The 18,279-nt window shown below is 44.0% G+C and overlaps 1 protein-coding gene across 2 annotated transcripts in view; it reads left to right on the forward strand.

Annotated features, from left to right (window-relative positions):
• The window catches only part of EIF4B (eukaryotic translation initiation factor 4B), a 34,109-nt gene extending 15,830 nt beyond the window's left edge, over positions 1-18,279 (forward strand). For both annotated transcript variants that reach the window (XM_025401513.1, XM_025401515.1), the window contains 10 exons: positions 372-506; positions 5,878-6,015; positions 6,115-6,288; positions 11,533-11,761; positions 12,350-12,447; positions 15,188-15,401; positions 15,985-16,040; positions 17,237-17,342; positions 17,636-17,708; positions 18,091-18,279. In XM_025401513.1, the coding sequence (XP_025257298.1) occupies positions 372-506; positions 5,878-6,015; positions 6,115-6,288; positions 11,533-11,761; positions 12,350-12,447; positions 15,188-15,401; positions 15,985-16,040; positions 17,237-17,342; positions 17,636-17,708; positions 18,091-18,171 (1,304 nt within the window). In that variant the 3' untranslated portion in view covers positions 18,172-18,279. The remainder of the gene's footprint in view (positions 1-371; positions 507-5,877; positions 6,016-6,114; positions 6,289-11,532; positions 11,762-12,349; positions 12,448-15,187; positions 15,402-15,984; positions 16,041-17,236; positions 17,343-17,635; positions 17,709-18,090) is intronic.

Here is an 18,279-nt window from a genome sequence, read left to right on the forward strand (position 1 = left end):
ATTATGCAGCCCAAAATGCATGTCAAGATTGAGAAGCCTGATTGATCTAGATGAACATTAAATAGATGATAAATAGATTATCTGCCTAACAGCACATTGGTCACAAAGGGGACCTAATTTGTATATGTTTCACGGACTCCTGGCCTATGCAGAATTTGAGATAGCTAAGCATTAAATCAATAGGAAAAAATGGGAGGAAAAGAACCACTCAGGTTGAATTGGAGCATGTACTTATGGGGCCTGAGGTAACTGGGATGACAGTGTGATGTGAAAGTGAAAAATAGGGTCAAGTGGGGTTTTTCTATGTGTGAGAAACATCGGGCAAAGTTTTTATGAGCTAACTTACGGTTTTTGTTTTAATGTATCTGTAGACAGGGATGATCGTTCTTTTGGCCGTGATAGAAATCGGGATTCTGACAAAACAGATACAGACTGGAGGGCTCGTCCTGCTACAGACAGCTTTGATGACTACCCACCTAGAAGAGGTGATGATAGCTTTGGAGACAGTAAGTGTTTTTATGAAGTTAGTTTCTTCTGTGCTTTGGGAGGCTATTTAGTAATAGGCCAAATGTGTTACAGATGATCACATTAACAGATAGAGGGGGGAAAGCAGATTAAGAAAAATTTTGGATAATATCTGAAAGAATTGATAGATGCAGAAAGCAAATTTGACAAATTAATAATTTTATTTAGAAACTTAACCAAAGAAAGGGACAGACATTTCTCTTTTTTTGGAGACAATTGTTTATAAAGAAACCCAACCTGGGCATGGTGTCTCACATCTATAATCCCAACACTTTGGGAGGTCAAGGCAGGTGGATTGCTTGAGGCCAGGAGTTTGAGAGCAGCCTGGGTGACAAAACCGTATCTACCAAAAAAAAAAAAGCTGACGTGGTAGTGCTCACCTGCAGTCCTAGCTATTCAGCAAGCTGAGGCAAGAGGACTCCTTGAGCCCAGGAGGTCTAGACTGGGTGACAGAGCGAGACCCTGTCTCCAAAAAAAAAAAAACCCAACACATTCTACAAAGTGAGCTATTTGAAATCAGAAAGAGACAGAGTCTTGCTCTGTCGCCCAGGCTGGAGTGCAGTGGCGCGACCTTGGCTCACTACAACCTCCACCTCCTGGGTTCAAGCATTTCTCCTGCCTCAGCCTCCCAAGTAGCTGGAACCACAGGCGTGCACCACCACACCCAGCTAATTTTTGTATTTTTAGTAGAGATGGGGGTTTCACGATGTTGACCAGGATGGTCTCGATCTCTTGACCTCATAATCCGCCTGCCTTGGCCTCCCAAAGTGCTGGCATTACAGACGTGAGCCACTGTGCCCAGCCGATCAGTTGCATTACTATATGCTTGTAGCAAACAATTAAAATACATTTTTTTTTTTTTACCCGAGACGGAGTTTCGCTCTTGTTGCCCAGGCTGGAGTGCAATGGCATGATCTCAGGTCACCGCAACCTCCGCCTTCTAGGTTCAAGTGATTCTTCTGCCTCAGCCTCCCGAGTAGCTGGGATTACAGGCATGTGCCGCCACGCCTGGCTAAATTTGTATTTTTAGTAGAGATGGGGTTTCTCCATGTTGGTCAGGCTGGTCTCGGACTCCTGACCTCAGGTGATCCTCCTGCCTCAGCCTCCCAAAGTGTTAGGATTACAGGCATGAGCCACCACGCCTGGCCTAAAATGTAAGTTTTTAAAATAAAAATATTGATTCACTTTAAAAATACTCAAGATATAGCAGTGAACAAGGATATAGCAGTGTAATTTTTTTCTAATAAAAATTGATTCACTTAAATGCTCAAGATACAGCAGTGAACAAAAACAAGAAAATCCTGTCTTTATTGGGCATATGTTATTATAGCGGAGGGAAGAGAGTGTGTGAATAATTAAATAGTTGGGGTGCGGAAAGATAGGGGAGTGGGAAATATCATGGGGTAGGAGTAGAGATTAATTATATACATCACTTTAACAAAAACCTTTATTGGGAAAATTATGCAACTTTATTAAAATACACAAAAATAGACGACACTAATTATTTTTAAAATGGAAAGAAGCTACTAGCTAGTAAAAATAAATTAGTGTTTTGTCTGTAATCAAATACTTAATAGCATAACAACAGGGATAAAATTCAAAACCTGTTACATTAAGGGGAAAAAAATTGTGTATAAATTTGAAAACAATACCATGTAGTATTAATGCATAAGTTGTAAAAAATATAAAGCTGTGCATGGTAATTTTAACCACCCTTGTGATTGTTGGCGGGGGTAGGGAAAATTCTGTTGTTATATCTGTAACATATTTCTTTTAAACAAAAAACTGAAACATGGCAAAATATGACATTCACTAAACCTAAGTAATAGGTTCATAAGTTTGTTATAATGGCTTCTTTACTTTTCTATATGTTTGAAATAGTTTAAGTAAAAACAGAAAAACTTAAATTTAAAAGCTCTTTGTTTTGTTTTTTTGAGACAGAGTCTCGCTCTGTTGCCCGGACTGGAGTGCAGTGGGCCTGCCAGGTTCAGGGTGTTCCTTGTGCCTCAGCCTCCTGAGTAGCTGGGATTACAGATGCATGCCACCACACCTGGCTAATTTTTGTATTTTTAAGTAGAGATGGGGTTTCACCATGTTGGCCAGGCTGGTCTGTAACTCCTTACCTCAGATGATCTGCCCACCTTGACCTCCCAAAATGCTGGGATTACAGGTGTGAGCTAGCGCTCCCAGCCACAAGCATTTTAATTTTGTGAGGTACCTTTTGAGCTTTGTACTAAATATAATTGAGGAAGCAATAAGGGATATAATTCCTATTAGAGGAGAGTCTTTAACCATTTAAGATGTGGAAGGAAGAAGAATGGGTCATAGGTCTGAAAGAAGGGTAAATCAGCAAGTTTATATCTGACTTCTTACATGACTTTGACACAACAAAGCCTTGGGGAGAACTACCTGAGGTGATTAACTTCAGCATTTATGCAAGAGATTCTATTGTTAACAGGAAGAAATGGCTCTTGAAAGAAAAAGCAGACAATCAGACCAAGGGTCCTGTTTTGAGTCCAGGGGCATGACTTTTCTCACCTGAAACCTTGAATTTAGAGCAAGCAGGATGGATAACGAGTGAGTGTGCTGTTGTTATCCAAAGCTGCCCCAAAGTCAACTTAGTTAACCTGAATTAAAGATCCAGAGACTCCTATCCCAAGCATTAGGCCAAAAACAGAACCCTGAGGGGTGTTGGGGGGTATTACACTAAGTATTCCTGTGAAATGTCAGTAATAGCATGTGCTGCTTTTCTCCAGTGTGGATCTGTGCTTTCTCAATAAATGCAAGCTTATCATAATTTCATATTATCCAAATAAAATCAAGTGTAAATCGCATCTGCAGAAATTAAACCACATTTCAAAATAAACACAGGGCTGATTTTCTTGTGTCCGTTTTAGATCATTTCTATAATCATTTTACTAACATTAGCATGTTCTTTAATATATAAAGTTTATAATACTGGGAAATGTTATGTCTGGTCAGTAAAAAGTATGTGGTTTCCAAAATGAAATCATTATTTATATTTAAAAGACAGTAGCCACAAGAAAAAGATCCCTGGCCTGGCACGGTGGCTCACGCCTGTAATCCCAGCACTTTGGGAGGCCGAGGTGGGCGGATCATGAAGTCAGGAGATCGAGACCATCCTGGCTAACACGGTGAAACCCGTCTCTACGAAAAATACAAAAAAAAAAATTAGCCGGGCGTGGTGCCGGTTGTCTGTAACCCCAGCTACTCGGGAGGCTGAGGCAGGAGAATCACTTGGACCTGGGAGGCAGAGGTTGCATTGAGCCCACGATTGTGCGACTGCACTCCAGCCTGGGCAACAGAGGGAGACTCCGTCTCAAAAAAAAGAAAAAAGAAAAAGATCCCTGTTTGGCCTCTGTATGTAAATTAATCAGCCTTATAAAATATTTGTAGGTTTTTTTAGTTAATTTATATTTAGAAATTCAGATTTATTTTTTTTAACATAAAAATCTGGGCTGCCAGCTTCTCTCAGAAAATTGGAAGATCCTAGCAACAGTCAACTGGAGCTAAATAGCAGCTATCCCTTTTACAGACAACTTAATGCTACCCAGTTTGCTATCTGAGTTACTACATTTCTTTATACAGATTTCTAGTATTTAGGTTCCTCTGATACTGAAATGCACATGTGTGTGTAAAATATAGTTTATAACAAACATTGCAACGAATGTCTTTGTACATGTATCTTTATCACACATCCAGTTATTTCCTCAGGATGAAATTCAAGAAATTAAATTGTTGGCCAAGAAGGGTATACATGACTTCAAAGCTTTTCATGCATAGTTATAATACAACTTTCAGTATTTATACTAATTTATTGATTTACTTATTTATTTTGAGAAGAAATCTCACTCTGTTGCCCAGGCTGGAGTGCCTTTGGCACAATCTTGGATCAATGCAACCTCTGCCTCCCTGGCTCAAGTGATCCTTCCACCTCGTCCTCCCAAGTAGCTGGGACCACAGGCCTGCACCACCATGCCCGGCTGATTTTTTGTATTTTTGATAGAGTTGTGATTTTGCCACGTTGCCCAGGCTGGTCTCAAACCCCTGAGCTCGGACGATCCTCCAGCCTCAGCCTCCCAAAGTGTATTTGTACTGTTTAAAATTATGATCAGCAGTGCAGAAATTGATTAAAGCTCCTAAACTTCAATAGAAAATTATGTCCTGTTAGTCATATGTTGCATATATTGTTTCTCATTTTGTTTGCCTCTTAAATAAAGTAGTCTTTGTGGCTGGTTGTTATGGCTCAGGCCTGTAATCCCAGCACTTTGGGAGGCCAAGGCTGGAGGATTGCTTAAGCCCAGCAGTCCAAGACCAGCCTGGGCAGCATAGAGAGACTCTCTCAAAAAAAAAAAAAAAATTTTTTTTTTTTTGAGATGTAGTCTCACTCTGTCGCCAGGCTGGAGTGCAGTTGTGTGATCTCAGCGCAGCCTCCGCCTCCCGTGTTCACACATTCTCCTGTCTCAGCCTCCCAAGTAGCCGGGACTACAGGTGCGCGTCACCACGCCCAGCTAATTTTTGTATTTTTAGTAGAAACAGGGTTTCACCATGTTGGCCAGGATGGTCTCAATCTCTTGACCTCGTGATCCGCCCACCTTAGCCTCCCAAAGTGCTGGGATTACAGGCGTGAGCCACCATGCCCTGCTAAAAAAAATTTTTAATTAAAAAATAGGTGGTCTTTGGGATCACACATGGAAGATTCCAACTGTGTTGTTTTAGTGTCTTGTGCTTACTTTGGTTTTTTTGTTTGTTTGTTTGTTTTGTTTTTTGTTTTTGCATATAAACCTTTTCTCCTTCTGGAAATTCATTATAGAATATTTGCCGGGCGCGGTGGCTCAAGCCTGTAATCCCAGCACTTTGGGAGGCCGAGACGGGCGGATCACGAGGTCAGGAGATCGAGACCATCCTGGCTAACATGGTGAAACCCCGTCTCTACTAAAAAATACAAAAAACTAGCCGGGCGCGGTGGCGGGCGCCTGTAGTCCCAGCTACTCGGAAGGCTGAGGCAGGAGAATGGCGTGAACCCGGGAGGCGGAGCTTGCAGTGAGCAGAGATCCGGCCACTGCACTCCAGCCTGGGCGGCACAGCGAGACTCCGTCTCAAAAAAAAAAAAAAAAAAAAAAGAATATTTAGGGATTTTTTTTTATTTCCAACCCACCCTTCCCAGATTATTAGCTGAGCAACATTTATTTCACCTGAGAAACTTTTTGAAGAAATCAGATAGAAAATTTAAATAAACACAAATTCTTCCAAACTGGTCTGATAGCTTACCGTGTTTCTATTAATGGTGTCAGAGAAAAGGGGATGGTGTTACTTGTCTCTTTTCTCTAGAGTATCGAGATCGTTATGATTCAGACCGGTATCGGGATGGGTATCGGGATGGGTATCGGGATGGCCCACGCCGGGATATGGATCGATATGGTGGCCGGGATCGCTATGATGACCGAGGCAGCAGAGACTATGATAGAGGTAATTGTAAAATGTTTATGTTGAATTGTTCTTTCAGTAACTTTTTTGCTTCTTTTTCTCTCTCTGCTGTGATGATTATAATTTGGGATATGTTTACAGGCTATGATTCCCGGATAGGCAGTGGCAGAAGAGCATTTGGCAGTGGGTATCGCAGGGATGATGACTACAGAGGAGGCGGGGACCGCTATGAAGACCGATACGACAGACGGGATGATCGGTCGTGGAGCTCCAGAGATGATTACTCTCGGGATGATTATAGGCGCGATGACAGAGGTAATAGTTTTCTTTTTACTTACATGGAGCAGAAACTGGGAAAACTACAGAAAATTTGTGATTGTGTTACAAACCACTGAGTTGGGCACAGATATAATTTGCACATTGTACAGGAAGCAGCAAAGCATAGTAGAAAGAGCATTGGCTGGCCAGGCACAGTGGCTCACGCCTGTAGTCCCAGCAATTTGGGAGGCCGATGCGGGCGCATCACGAGGTCAGGAGATAGAGAGCATGCTGGCTAATGGTGAAACCCCGTCTCTACTAAAAATAGAAAAAGTTAGCCAGGCGTGGTGGCAGGCGCTTGTAGTCCCAGCTACTCGGGAGGCTGAGGCAGGAGAATGGCGTGAACCCGGGAGGCGGAGCTTGCAGTGAGCGGAGATTGCGCCACTGCACTCCAGCCTGGATGACAGAGTGAGACTCTGTCTCAAAAAAAAAAAAAGCATTGGCTAAAGATGACATCAGTGGAAATACAGCAGTCGAATTCCTTTCATCTCATATGCCTTCACAGATAGATTTTTTCAGTTAAAATTTATTGAATAAACAGTAGAAATGGAAAAAAAAATTGCCAGATACTGTTATGTTGTGATCTCAGTAAATTACACTTAAAGCAGATGGTTTTAGCTACATTTTTCAAGTGAGGGAAATGAAACTCAGATTAAACGTAGTCCTGTAGCGCATCATTGGTACTGTGGGGTTGAAAACTAAGTATTAAGGGTAGGTGCAGTGACTCACACTTGTAATCTCAACGTTTTGGGAGGCCAAGATGGGCAGATCATTTGAGGTCAAGAGTTCGAGAACAGCCTGGCCAACATGGTGAAACCCCGTTTCTACTAAAAATACAAAAATTAGGTGGCCGGAGCAGCACACACCTATCATCCCAGCTACTCGGGAGGCTGAGGCAGGAGAATTGCTTGAGCCCAGAGGCGGAGGTTGCAGTGAGCTGAGATCGCACCACTGCACTCCAGCCTGGGCGACAGAGTGAGACTGTCTCCAAAAAAAAGCATTGCTGATTTCAGTACCATTATACCATAATAATTGATGTTCATTAATTATAAAGGTGAGATTTTGGTACACCTATTCTAAAATCATGCCCTAATACTATAAGATATAAAATGTAAACTGTTACAAATCTAACCTGTTAGAAAATACTAATAAATGGCCACCATTTGTGTTCTAACTTCAGTGATGTCATATAAAAGGTTATGGCATGTGTCCCAGAATTTTTTCTTTTTTTTTTTTTTTTGAGACAGAGTCTCGCTCTGTTTGTTGCCAGGCTGGAGTGCAGTGGCATGATCTCAGCTCACTGCAACCTCTGCCTCCTAGGTTCAACCAATTCTCTTGCCTCAGCCCCCCGAGTAGCTGGGACTACAGGCGCACGGAGTTTCACCGTCACTAGTAGAGATGGGGTTTCACCATGTTGGCCAGGATGGTCTCGATCTCTTGACCTCGTGATCCGCCTGCCTTGGCCTCCCCAAAGTGCTGGGATTACAGGTGTGCGCCACTGCGCCTTGCCAAAAAAACTACATTCTTAAAAGCTATTTCCTCAAGCAAGAAGCCTAAAAATAATAACTAACATTTATTAACTACTCTGTTCCATCTGTGAGCTGAGTGCTTGTACAAGTATTGTTTAATTCTGACTTCTGTGTGGTATAGGTAAAATTACAAGTTAGAAAAGTGGAGGCTCAGATGTGTGGGCTTCATGTTCTCCTTGACTTCTGACCTTTTCCTGTCTCCCACTGTCCCTTACCTCCCCACCAAAAGCTGCATACCTTATTTTTTTTCTTTTTCTCTTCTTGCTCTTACCCCCAATTCCCTCTTAAGATCTGCTGTCTTGTCTCTAGTCGCTGCTGCTACCTTTGTTGAAGCCTCATTGCTGCACCCACATTACTGGCCATTGCCTCCTAACAGAGTTCCCTTCCTTGCTCCGTTCTTCACATTGGCCCCAGTTGTCAGTTGTCTTTCTGGCATAAGATCTAATTACCCTATTCTCCTCTGTTTAGACCTTTCTAGTTTCCCCAGCACCTGGAAGATAACCCTTTCTCTATACCTCTGACATACACGGGCCTTCACTGTTTGCCCACCATTTACTTTTTTTTTTTCTTCTTGAGACAGGATCTCATTCTGTTGCCTAGGCTAAAAGTGCAGTGACATAATCATGGCTAACTGTAGCCTCAGCCTTCTGAGCTCAAGTGATCCTTCTACCTTATCCTCCCCAGTAACTGGGACTATAGGTGCATGCCATATGCCTGGCTAATTTTGATATTTTTTATAGAGATGGGGTTTCTCCATGTTGCCAAGGCTGGTTTTAAACTTCCAAGTTCAAGTGATCCACTTGCCCTCGGCCTCCCAAAGTGCTGGGGTTACAGGCGTGAGCCACTGTGCCCGGCTCTATTATTTTATTAATATCTTAAATATCTGAAGTGAGCTACTTTTTCTGAGCCCCCATTTTATCTTATAAAAGTGACAGGGCTATAATACAGATGTAAAATACGTCTAGGAACATATATAAACTGTCGACTTTAAGCCCTCATAGAAAATTTAGATCTTGTTAAACAGTACCCTCTATCTACAGGTACTATGTGCATACGTAGTAAAAGTATAAAGTCAAGTGTGGGCATGATAAAGTCACCATCTAGTGGTTATTTAGAGGACAGAGTGCAGCTGGTCATGTCATCAGGAGGTTTTACCTCTTCGTTAAGGTTACATTACTTAAGTCAGGTGATTGTATAGATAGGCTTTCTTTTTTTTTGAGATGGAGTCTGGCTGTGTCGCCCAGGCTGGAGTGCAGTGGCCGGATCTCAGCTCACTGCAAGCTCCGCCTCCCGGGTTCACACCATCCTCCTGCCTCAGCCTCCCGAGTAGCTGGGACTACAGGCGCCCGCCACCTCGCCCGGCTAATTTTTTGTATCTTTTTAGTAGAGCCAGGGTTTCACCGTGTTAGCCAGGATGGTCTCGATCTCCTGACCTCGTGATCCGCCCGTCTCGGCCTCCCAAAGTGCTGGGATTACAGGCTTGAGCCACCGCGCCCGGCCTAGATAGGCTTTCTTTGTATCTTTGGCATATCCAAAATATTTAGGACAAACAATGATTTTTAGTAATTTAACTTCCTTGAAACACTTAGGTTTCTCTTTAAAGTATTCTGACAACTTGAATCAAGGAAGAAGTCAGGCTGCCTTAAGAGTTTATTTGTTCAATGTTACATGCTTTGCCCCATGAACCACCTGCCAAATTTATATTATACACAGAGACAAGGGTATAAGATTTAGAGTCTTCCTGGCTGGGCGTGGTGGCTCACACCTGTAACAGCACTTTGGGAAGCCGAGGCAAGCGGATCACTTGAGGTCAGGAGTTCAAGACCAGCCTGGCCAACTTGGTGAAACCCCATCTCTACTAAACGTACAAAATTTAGCTGGGCATGGTGCCACGTGCCTGTACTCCCAGCTACTCTGGTGGCTGACGCAGGGAAATCAGGGAGGCAGAGGTTGCAGTGAGTTGAGATCACACCCCTGTGCTCCAGCCTGGGTGACAGAGCGAGACTGTCTCAAAAAAAAAATAAAAGAACTAGAGTCTTCCATATCATATTGTATTAGTTCTTAACACACAGATTTCAGAGCAAGATACTTTCATCCAGTAGTTTAATGATGGTCAAAACTTTTTCCCATATAAAAGAAATCTTAATAGATTATTAATTTATCACCTTTTTTTTTTTGTCTTTTTTTTTTTTTTAGAGAACGGGATCTCGCTATATTACCCAGGCAGGTCTCGAACTCCTGGGCTCAAGCTATCCTCCCGCCTCTGCCTCCCTGAGAGCTGGGATTACAGGCGTGAGCCACCGCGCCTGGCTTTCGCTTTGGTTTTTTTTGTTTTTTGTTTTGTTTTGTTTTGTTTTTTTGTGGAGAACAGGATCTCACTATATTACCCAGGCAGGTCTCGAACTCCTGGGCTCAAGCTATCCTCCCGCTTCTGCCTCCCTGAGAGCTAGGATTACAGGTGTGAGCCACCACGCCTGGCTTTCACTTTTTTTTTTTTTTTTAAATTTATCACTTTAATTTTACCATTTTTAGTCTTTCCTGTGGTCTTGAACTACATCATGGATGTGGTACAAGAGTAATTGAAGTTGATTGGTTTTTTGTTTGTTTGTTTTGTTTTTTGAGATGGAGTTTGGCTTTTGTCACCCATTCTAGAGTGCAGTGGCACCAATCTCGGCTCACTGCAACCTCCGCCTCCTGGGTTCAGGCGATTCTCTTGCCTCAGCCTCCCGAGTAGCTGGGATTACAGGCATGTGCCACCACTCCCGGCTAATTTTGTATTTTTAGTAGAGACTGGGTTTCTCCATATTGGTCAGGCTGGTTTCGAACTCCCAACCTCAGGTGATCTGCCCGCCTCGGCCTCCCAAAGTGCTGGGTTTACAGGCATGAGCCATCACACCCAGCCAGAACTTGGTTATTTATGCCACCTTTTTTTTTTTTTTTTTTTTTTTATTTATTTATTTTAGGCAGAGTTTTGCTTTTGTTGCCCAGCCTGGAGGGCTGGAGTGCAGGGGTGCGATCTTAGTTCACCACAAACTCTGCCTCCCAGGTTCAAGTGATTCTCCTGCCTCAGCCTCCTGAGTAGCTGGGATTACAGGCATGCGCCACCATGCCAGGCTAATTTTTTATTTTTAGTAGAGATGGGGTTTCTCCATGTTGGTCAGGTTGGTCTCGAACTCCCGACCCTAGGTGATCTGTCCGCCTCAGCCTCCCAAAGTGTCGGGATTACAGGTGTGAGCCACCACACCCGGCCTAAGCTACCTTTTTTTTTTTTTTTTTTTTGAGACAGAGTCTCGCTCTATCGACCAGGCTGGAGTGCAGTGGCGCAATCTCGGCTCACTGCAAACTGCCTCCTGGGTTCACGCCATTCTCCTGCCTCAGCCTCCTGAGTAGCTGGGACTACAGGTGCCCGCCACCACGCCCAGCTAATTTTTTGTAGTTTTAGTAGAGACGGGGTTTCACCTTGTTAGCCAGGATGGTCTCGATCTCCTGACCTCGTGATCCACTCGCCTCAGTGGATTACAGGCATGAGCCACCGCACCCGGCCTAAGCTACCTATTGTCTAATGATGTCCTATTTGACTTCTGCGGATTGGTTAGGCCACTAACTTGAATCTCATATAGCATTTCATAGGAGTTATATCTGGGAATCTGGCTTTCAGCCATCAGCTTCTGACAATTTGGAAAACTATTACTTAAAGTTTCATTTAACTTAGGTCCCCCTCAAAGACCCAAACTGAATCTAAAGCCTCGGAGTACTCCTAAGGAAGATGATTCCTCTGCTAGTACCTCCCAGTCCAGTCGAGCTGCTTCTATCTTTGGAGGGGCAAAGCCTGTTGACACAGCTGCTAGAGAAAGAGAAGTAGAAGAACGGCTACAGAAGGAACAAGAGAAGTTGCAGCGTCAGCTGGATGAGCCAAAACTAGAACGACGGCCTCGGGAGAGGTAGGTTGTCTTCTTGATGGATATCCCATCTAGGAATCCAGTGGTTCTTAATGGGGGCATTACATCCCCGGGGGCATTTGGGAAATTTGTGTCATTATCATATCACTGGTTGTCACTGATGAGCATTTAGTGGGCTGTGGCTGGGGGTGTTAGTATGCAGTGTTAGGGACAGTTTTACACAATGAAGAGTTGTTTCCTGTCCATCACAAAAGTGTTTACTGTTAAAAGCTGGTATTGCATCTAAAAGGCTAGAGACCTCCTATAATAAGTAATTGCCCTGAAAAACTAGGCTTGGTAGTGAGTGGCTTGTAGAACCGTGTTAAAGAAGGGCAGTATTGTAGATTATGTAGGATAGTGTTCTTAACCGTATTAGTTGATTCTTGCTGAAGTAATTAGGGCCAATGTGTCTTAATGTCTGTAGCTTTCAAATAGTTTGAGGGAAAGATAAATCTATATGCACATACACCTAGAGATGAAGCAAGTGTGGTAGAATATTAATAAATGATGGTTCTTGAGGGGTCAGCATGGGTCTAAGGTGGCCTTCATTGAGCCAGGCATAATGTGTGTTTTGTGAAATGTCTCGTACAGACACCCAAGCTGGCGAAGTGAAGAAACTCAGGAACGGGAACGGTCGAGGACAGGAAGTGAGTCATCACAGACTGGGACCTCCGCCACATCTGGCAGAAGTAAGTCAGACCAGGGTGGGTATTGTGTTATTGCCGTTTTCCATAAACTATCCATAACCAAATTATGCAGAGACTTTGCAGTATTTAAATTCAGTCATGAACTCTTTATATGAGTTGCATGGGCCGACTGGAGTTTCATGTCTTCTGCTCCAAAGAATTTGAGGAATGGGTACCAGAGTAGACCTAGATGATCTGCTTAATAATCTACCACTGAAGCGGATACTTGACTGTTAGGCTTGTCTCTTCATTTTATGTCCTTTTTTTTTTTTTTTTTTTTTTTTTTTGGTGTATTTTCATTTTATGTTGTGACATCTTAGAATGTTGTCTATTCAGAACAGTCAAAGGCTTGGAGTTTCATATGAGCTGTCCCAAGACCAACCTTTTTTGATGTTATCCCCAGAGCAGTGTTCTCAAGCAGTGTTATTACTGGTTGATCAAGCACTTTTAGTGTTTTAGAAACCTCAGTGGTTCAATTATAATACCTCCTTCCCTTACCATGATGTGGTTTTTTTTGTTTTGTTTTGAGATAGGGTCTTACTCTGTCACACAGGCTGGAGTGCAGTGGCATTATGATGGCTCACTGCAGCCTAACCTCCTGGACTCAAGTGATCCTCCCACCTCAGCCTCCCTAGTAGCTGGGACTGTAGGCATGCACCACTACACCGGCTAAATTTTATTTATTTATATATTTATTTTTGAGATGGAATCTTGCTCTGTCTCCCAGGGTGGAGTGCGGTGGCACAATCTCGGCTCACTGCAAGCTCTGCCTCCCGGATTCATGCCATTCTCCTGCCTCAGCCTCCCAAGTAGCTGGAACTACAGGCGCCTGCCACCACGTACAGCTAATTTTTTGTGTTTTTAGTAGAGACGGAGTTTCACCGTGTTAGCCAGGATGGTCTCGATCTCCTGACCTCATGATCTGCCCACGTCAGCCTCCCAAAGTGCTGGGATTACAGGCATGAGTCACCGCGCCCGGCCTATACCCAGTTAAATTTTTGTAGAGATGGTTTCCCCATGTTGCCCAGGCTGCTCTCAGCCTCATAAAGTGCCAGCCACTACGATGTTTTTTAAGGTCTTTTCTCCCACCTCTAAATTGATTTGTACTTGCATTTCTTTTATTTATTTATTTGTTTGTTTATTGAGACGGAGTTTTGCTCTGTCACCAGGCTGGAGTGCAGTGGCACAATTTTGGCTCACTGCAACTTCTCACTCCCTGGTTCAAGCAGTTCTCCTGTCTCAGCCTCCTGAGTAGCTGGGATTACAGGTGAGCGCCACCATGCTCAGCTAATTTTTTGTATTTTTAGTAAAGATGGGGTTTCGCCATGTTGGCCAGGATTGTCTCCATCTCTTGGCCTCATGCTCTGGCCTCCCAAAGTGCTGGGATTACAGGCATGAGCCACCGCTCCCGGCCTAGTTTTTTATTTTTAAGACAGGGTCTCATTCTCACCCAGGCTGGAGTGCAGTGGTGCAATCATAGCTCACTGCAGCCTTCAACTCCTGGCCTCAAGCAATCCTCTTGCCCCAGTATCCCAAGTAGCTGTGAACGATGGGTGCATGCAACCATATCTGGCTAAATTAAAAATTTTTTTTTTTTTTTTTTTTTTTTTTTTTTTTTTTTTTGAGACGGAGTCTTGCTGTGTCTCCCAGGCTGGAGTGCAGTGGCGTGATCTCGGCTCACTGCAAGCTCCGCCTCCCGGGTTCACGCCATTCTCCCGCCTCAGCCTCCCAAGTAGCTGAGACTACAGGCGCCCGCCACCACGCCCGGCTAGTTTTTTGTATTTTTAGTAGAGACGGGGTTTCACCATGTTAGCCAGGATAGTCTCGATCTCCTGACCTCGTGATCCACCCGCCTCGGCCTCCCAAAGTGCTGGGATTACAGGCTTGAGCCACCGCGCCCGGCCACAAAAATTTTTTTTTAGAGATGGGGGTCTCACTACACTCCCCAGGCTGGTCTCAAACTCCTGGCTTCAAGCAGTCCTGCCTCAGCCTCCCAAAGGAGGCTCCTTGTTTTGAGAAGACACGTATTACCTTTTTTAAAAAACACACATATGTAGGTTGTTGTTTTGTTTTTTGAGATGGGGTCTCACTCTTGTCAGCCAGGCTGGAGTGCAGCAATACGATCACAGCTCACCTCATCATCCCTAGTAGCTGGGACTACAGGCACATGCCACACTCAGCTAATTTTTCTATTTTGTGTAGAGCTGGGGTTTCACCATGTTGTCCAGGCTGGTCTGAAACTCCTAGGCTGAAACGATTCCCCCCACCCCCACAGCCTCCCAGTGTCCTAAGATTACAGGCGTGAGCCACTGTACCCAGCCAGTAGGCTGTTTTTCATAAATGTGATTGCATCATAGTCCATGTGTGTTGAGTTTTAAGTTGAAGTTGAGCAGTGGTTACTACAGTTTGGGATTTCATCATAGGTCCTCTTCACATATGTACATTCTCCAGGTCAAGACACTTTAACATTGAGAATGCAGAAAGGCTGTCAAGGATACTCATTCCTAAAAAGGTCAGATGGCTGGGTGTCCCTTAAGTTGTATACGTGGTCATTATTTTTCCTATTTCTCTGTGCATCAGTAAGACATTGTTCTGGAAATACTTGTAAACCACTGGTTTAGGGATAAATCCATCTTTGGGAGCCAAAACTTGGATGTGGACCATTTTCCACACTATTGAGATCCTGGTAGATGCATGAGCATCTGCAGCCTGATAATTTGATCTTTCCACTCTGGCTTCACAGATGCACGAAGGAGAGAGAGTGAGAAGTCTCTAGAAAATGAAACACTCAATAAGGAGGAAGATTGTCACTCTCCAACTTCTAAACCTCCCAAACCTGATCAGCCCCTAAAGGTAATGCCAGCCCCTCCACCAAAGGAGAATGCTTGGGTGAAGCGAAGTTCTAACCCTCCAGCTCGATCTCAGAGCTCAGACACAGAGCAGCAATCCCCTACAAGGTGAGTCAGCTTGGAAACAGTAGTTGGTTAGCTGTGCAGATTCTAAAATACTGTGATGTAATGACAGAAGATGCCCTACAGGATGCCAGCATTGTATAGCACCTTACAAGTTATGCTGGCTTTAGTCTCTTAGTGTGCTGGAATTGGCTCATAAGACCTAGTTCCATTTTCTGGAGTTTTGATAGCCAGTTGACATCACTTTGGTAGCTTGAAATCAGCTATGATGGGAGTACTAGTGCCGCATAAATCTGCAAATATAAGTCAGAGGCTTGAGCCCGGGAGGTGGAGGTTGCGTGAGCCAAGATGTGCCATCGCACTCCAGCTTGGGCAACAGAGTTAAGACTCCAAAAGAAAAGAAAATAGCAATACTAATCTTGCATGATGTGATGATTAGAAAGCATATGGCATTTAGTGTTCAAATGATTGCTTTCATTGCTTGCTTTCCCATATTTTAATGTTCCATAACATTGAGTATGATTTTGTTTTCTGTAAAGCTTACCTACTGCATTTGGAAGATGATAAGTTTCTTGGCTGTTTTCTCCCTGAAACAACTGATGAATGTGATTACCTGTTTTCCTTCTAGTGGTGGGGGAAAAGTAGCTCCAGCTCAACCATCTGAGGAAGGACCAGCAAGGAAAGGTGAGCTCCTAGTATGGGAAATAGGTTTTTGACCTAGAAGCCTAAATAAAAAGGCCTCCAAAATTAGATTTTGAAGAGCATGTGTCTTGCACCTGATACTGTGTTAAGAGTTCTTGGGTTGGGCCGGGCGCGGTGGCTCAAGCCTGTAATCCCAGCACTTTGGGAGGCCGAGACGGGTGGATCATGAGGTCAGGAGATTGAGACCATCCTGGCTAACACGGTGAAACCCCGTCTCTACTAAAAATACAAGAAAATTAGCCGGGCGAGGTGGCGGGCGCCTGTAGTCCCAGCTACTCGGGAGGCTGAGGCAGGAGAATGGCGTGATCCTGGGAGGCGGAGCTTGCAGTGAGCCGAGATCGCGCCACTGCACTCCAGCCTGGGGCACAGAGCAAGACTCGGTCTCAAAAAAAAAAAAAAAAAAAAAAAAAGAGTTCTTGGGTTGGCCGGGCGTGGTGGCTCACACCTGTAATCGCAGCACTTTGGGAGGCCGAGGCGGGCAGATCACAGGTCAGGAGTTCGAGACCAGCCTGGCCAACATGGCGAAACCCCGTCTCTACTAAAAATACAAAAAAAGTAGCCGGGTGTGGTGGCACATGCCTGTAATCCCAGCTACTGGGGAGAGGCTGAGGCAGGAGAATTGCTTGAACCCGGGAGACGGAGGTTGCAGTGAGCTGAGATGGCCCCACTGCACTCCAGCCTGGGCGACAGAGCAAGACTCCATCTCAAAAAATAAAAATAAATAAAAGAATTATTGGGTTATCTACCTTTTCTTGCCAGTAGAGGGAGGAATGGCCTCTTTGGAGAAAGTATGAAACCCTGCCCTTTCCTGGTAGAACATTTCTTTGACAGGAGGAGAAAAAAATCGGAAGGAAATTAACACTTTCAGTCCAGATTAGAAATGTTACCATCAGCAAGGCCAAGGTCACTACAGAGCGTCATAGTCTTTATTTCCAGCTTGCTTTTCATGATGGCACATCCCTACATGGAACTTCTTAGTGGATTTTGTTTGGTTTTTGTATTTTTGTGTGCTATAGAGGATGTGGAAAGAAGGCTTCAGGAAGGAAGTCTGGGTTGGCATGAGGTTAGTTTCCCTCAGTACATGTGGGCACAGTTTTCTTCAGCTTAAGGGAAATCTTAGGAGAAGGACATTGATAATTTTACTTGCCTTTAATTTGTTTACATGACTGCTCAAACAGATGAAAATAAAGTAGATGGGATGAATGTCCCAAAAGGCCAAACTGGGACCTCTAGCCGTGGACCAGGAGACGGAGGGAACAAAGACCACTGGAAGGAGTCAGATAGGTATGCTTGTTCTCTTTCTCATTATCATCTTTCCTCTGATCCACATGTTTGTGTAATTAAGAAATTAAGTTCTTGGTTCTCAAAGCACTGTCAGATCTCTCATTGTGAGCAAACTAAAGTCAGCCAACATAAGACAGTTAAGATTCTGAAAATCTAGAAGTAATACATCATCCAGACAACAAGGACCGTTGGCTAGAGGTGCCTGTTCAGTGCCTTGAAACTGCATGCATGCACATATTTGTATTAGGCGAGTCCTTTCCTAAAGATGTGGTTTTATGCTTACGTCTCTGCAGGAAAGATGGCAAAAAGGATCAAGACTCCAGATCTGCACCTGAGCCAAAGAAACCTGAGGAAAATCCAGCTTCGGTAAGTGTTGAAGGCTGCTCCCAATTTTTCGTAGAATACTTTTTGCTGTTGGACTTCTTTCCATTTGGAATACAAAGTGTTTGGAAATAAGACATTGGTCTTTATCTGAAATAGCACAAGAAGTTTAGCTTTTTCCTGGTTTCTGCCTTCCTTTGTTCTCATCCCTTCTGCAAGGTGTAGAGGTGGTATGGGACTACAGTAAGATCACATGTGCCTCTGACCCTCTTCCCTAGCTCCTCTCCAGTGGACCATGCTGATGACTAAGCAAGTGGGTGTCATCTGACTGTCATCCCCCATTGCCAAAGGATCAGTATTCTGTGTCTTGGGTTTTGATGTGATAATTCAAGGCCTTCATTATCCTGTCACTCTCGTTGTGTTACAGAAGTTCAGTTCTGCAAGCAAGTATGCTGCTCTCTCTGTTGATGGTGAAGATGAAAACGAGGGAGAAGATTATGCCGAATAGACCTCTACATCCTGTGCTTTCTCCTAGTTTCTCTCCACCCTGGAACATTCGAGAGCAAATCAAAACCTCTATCCAGACAAGACAAAATAAAACTCACCATCTCCTGAA

Source organism: Theropithecus gelada, chromosome 11 (assembly GCF_003255815.1).
Source record: "Theropithecus gelada isolate Dixy chromosome 11, Tgel_1.0, whole genome shotgun sequence".
NCBI lineage: Eukaryota > Metazoa > Chordata > Mammalia > Primates > Cercopithecidae > Theropithecus > Theropithecus gelada.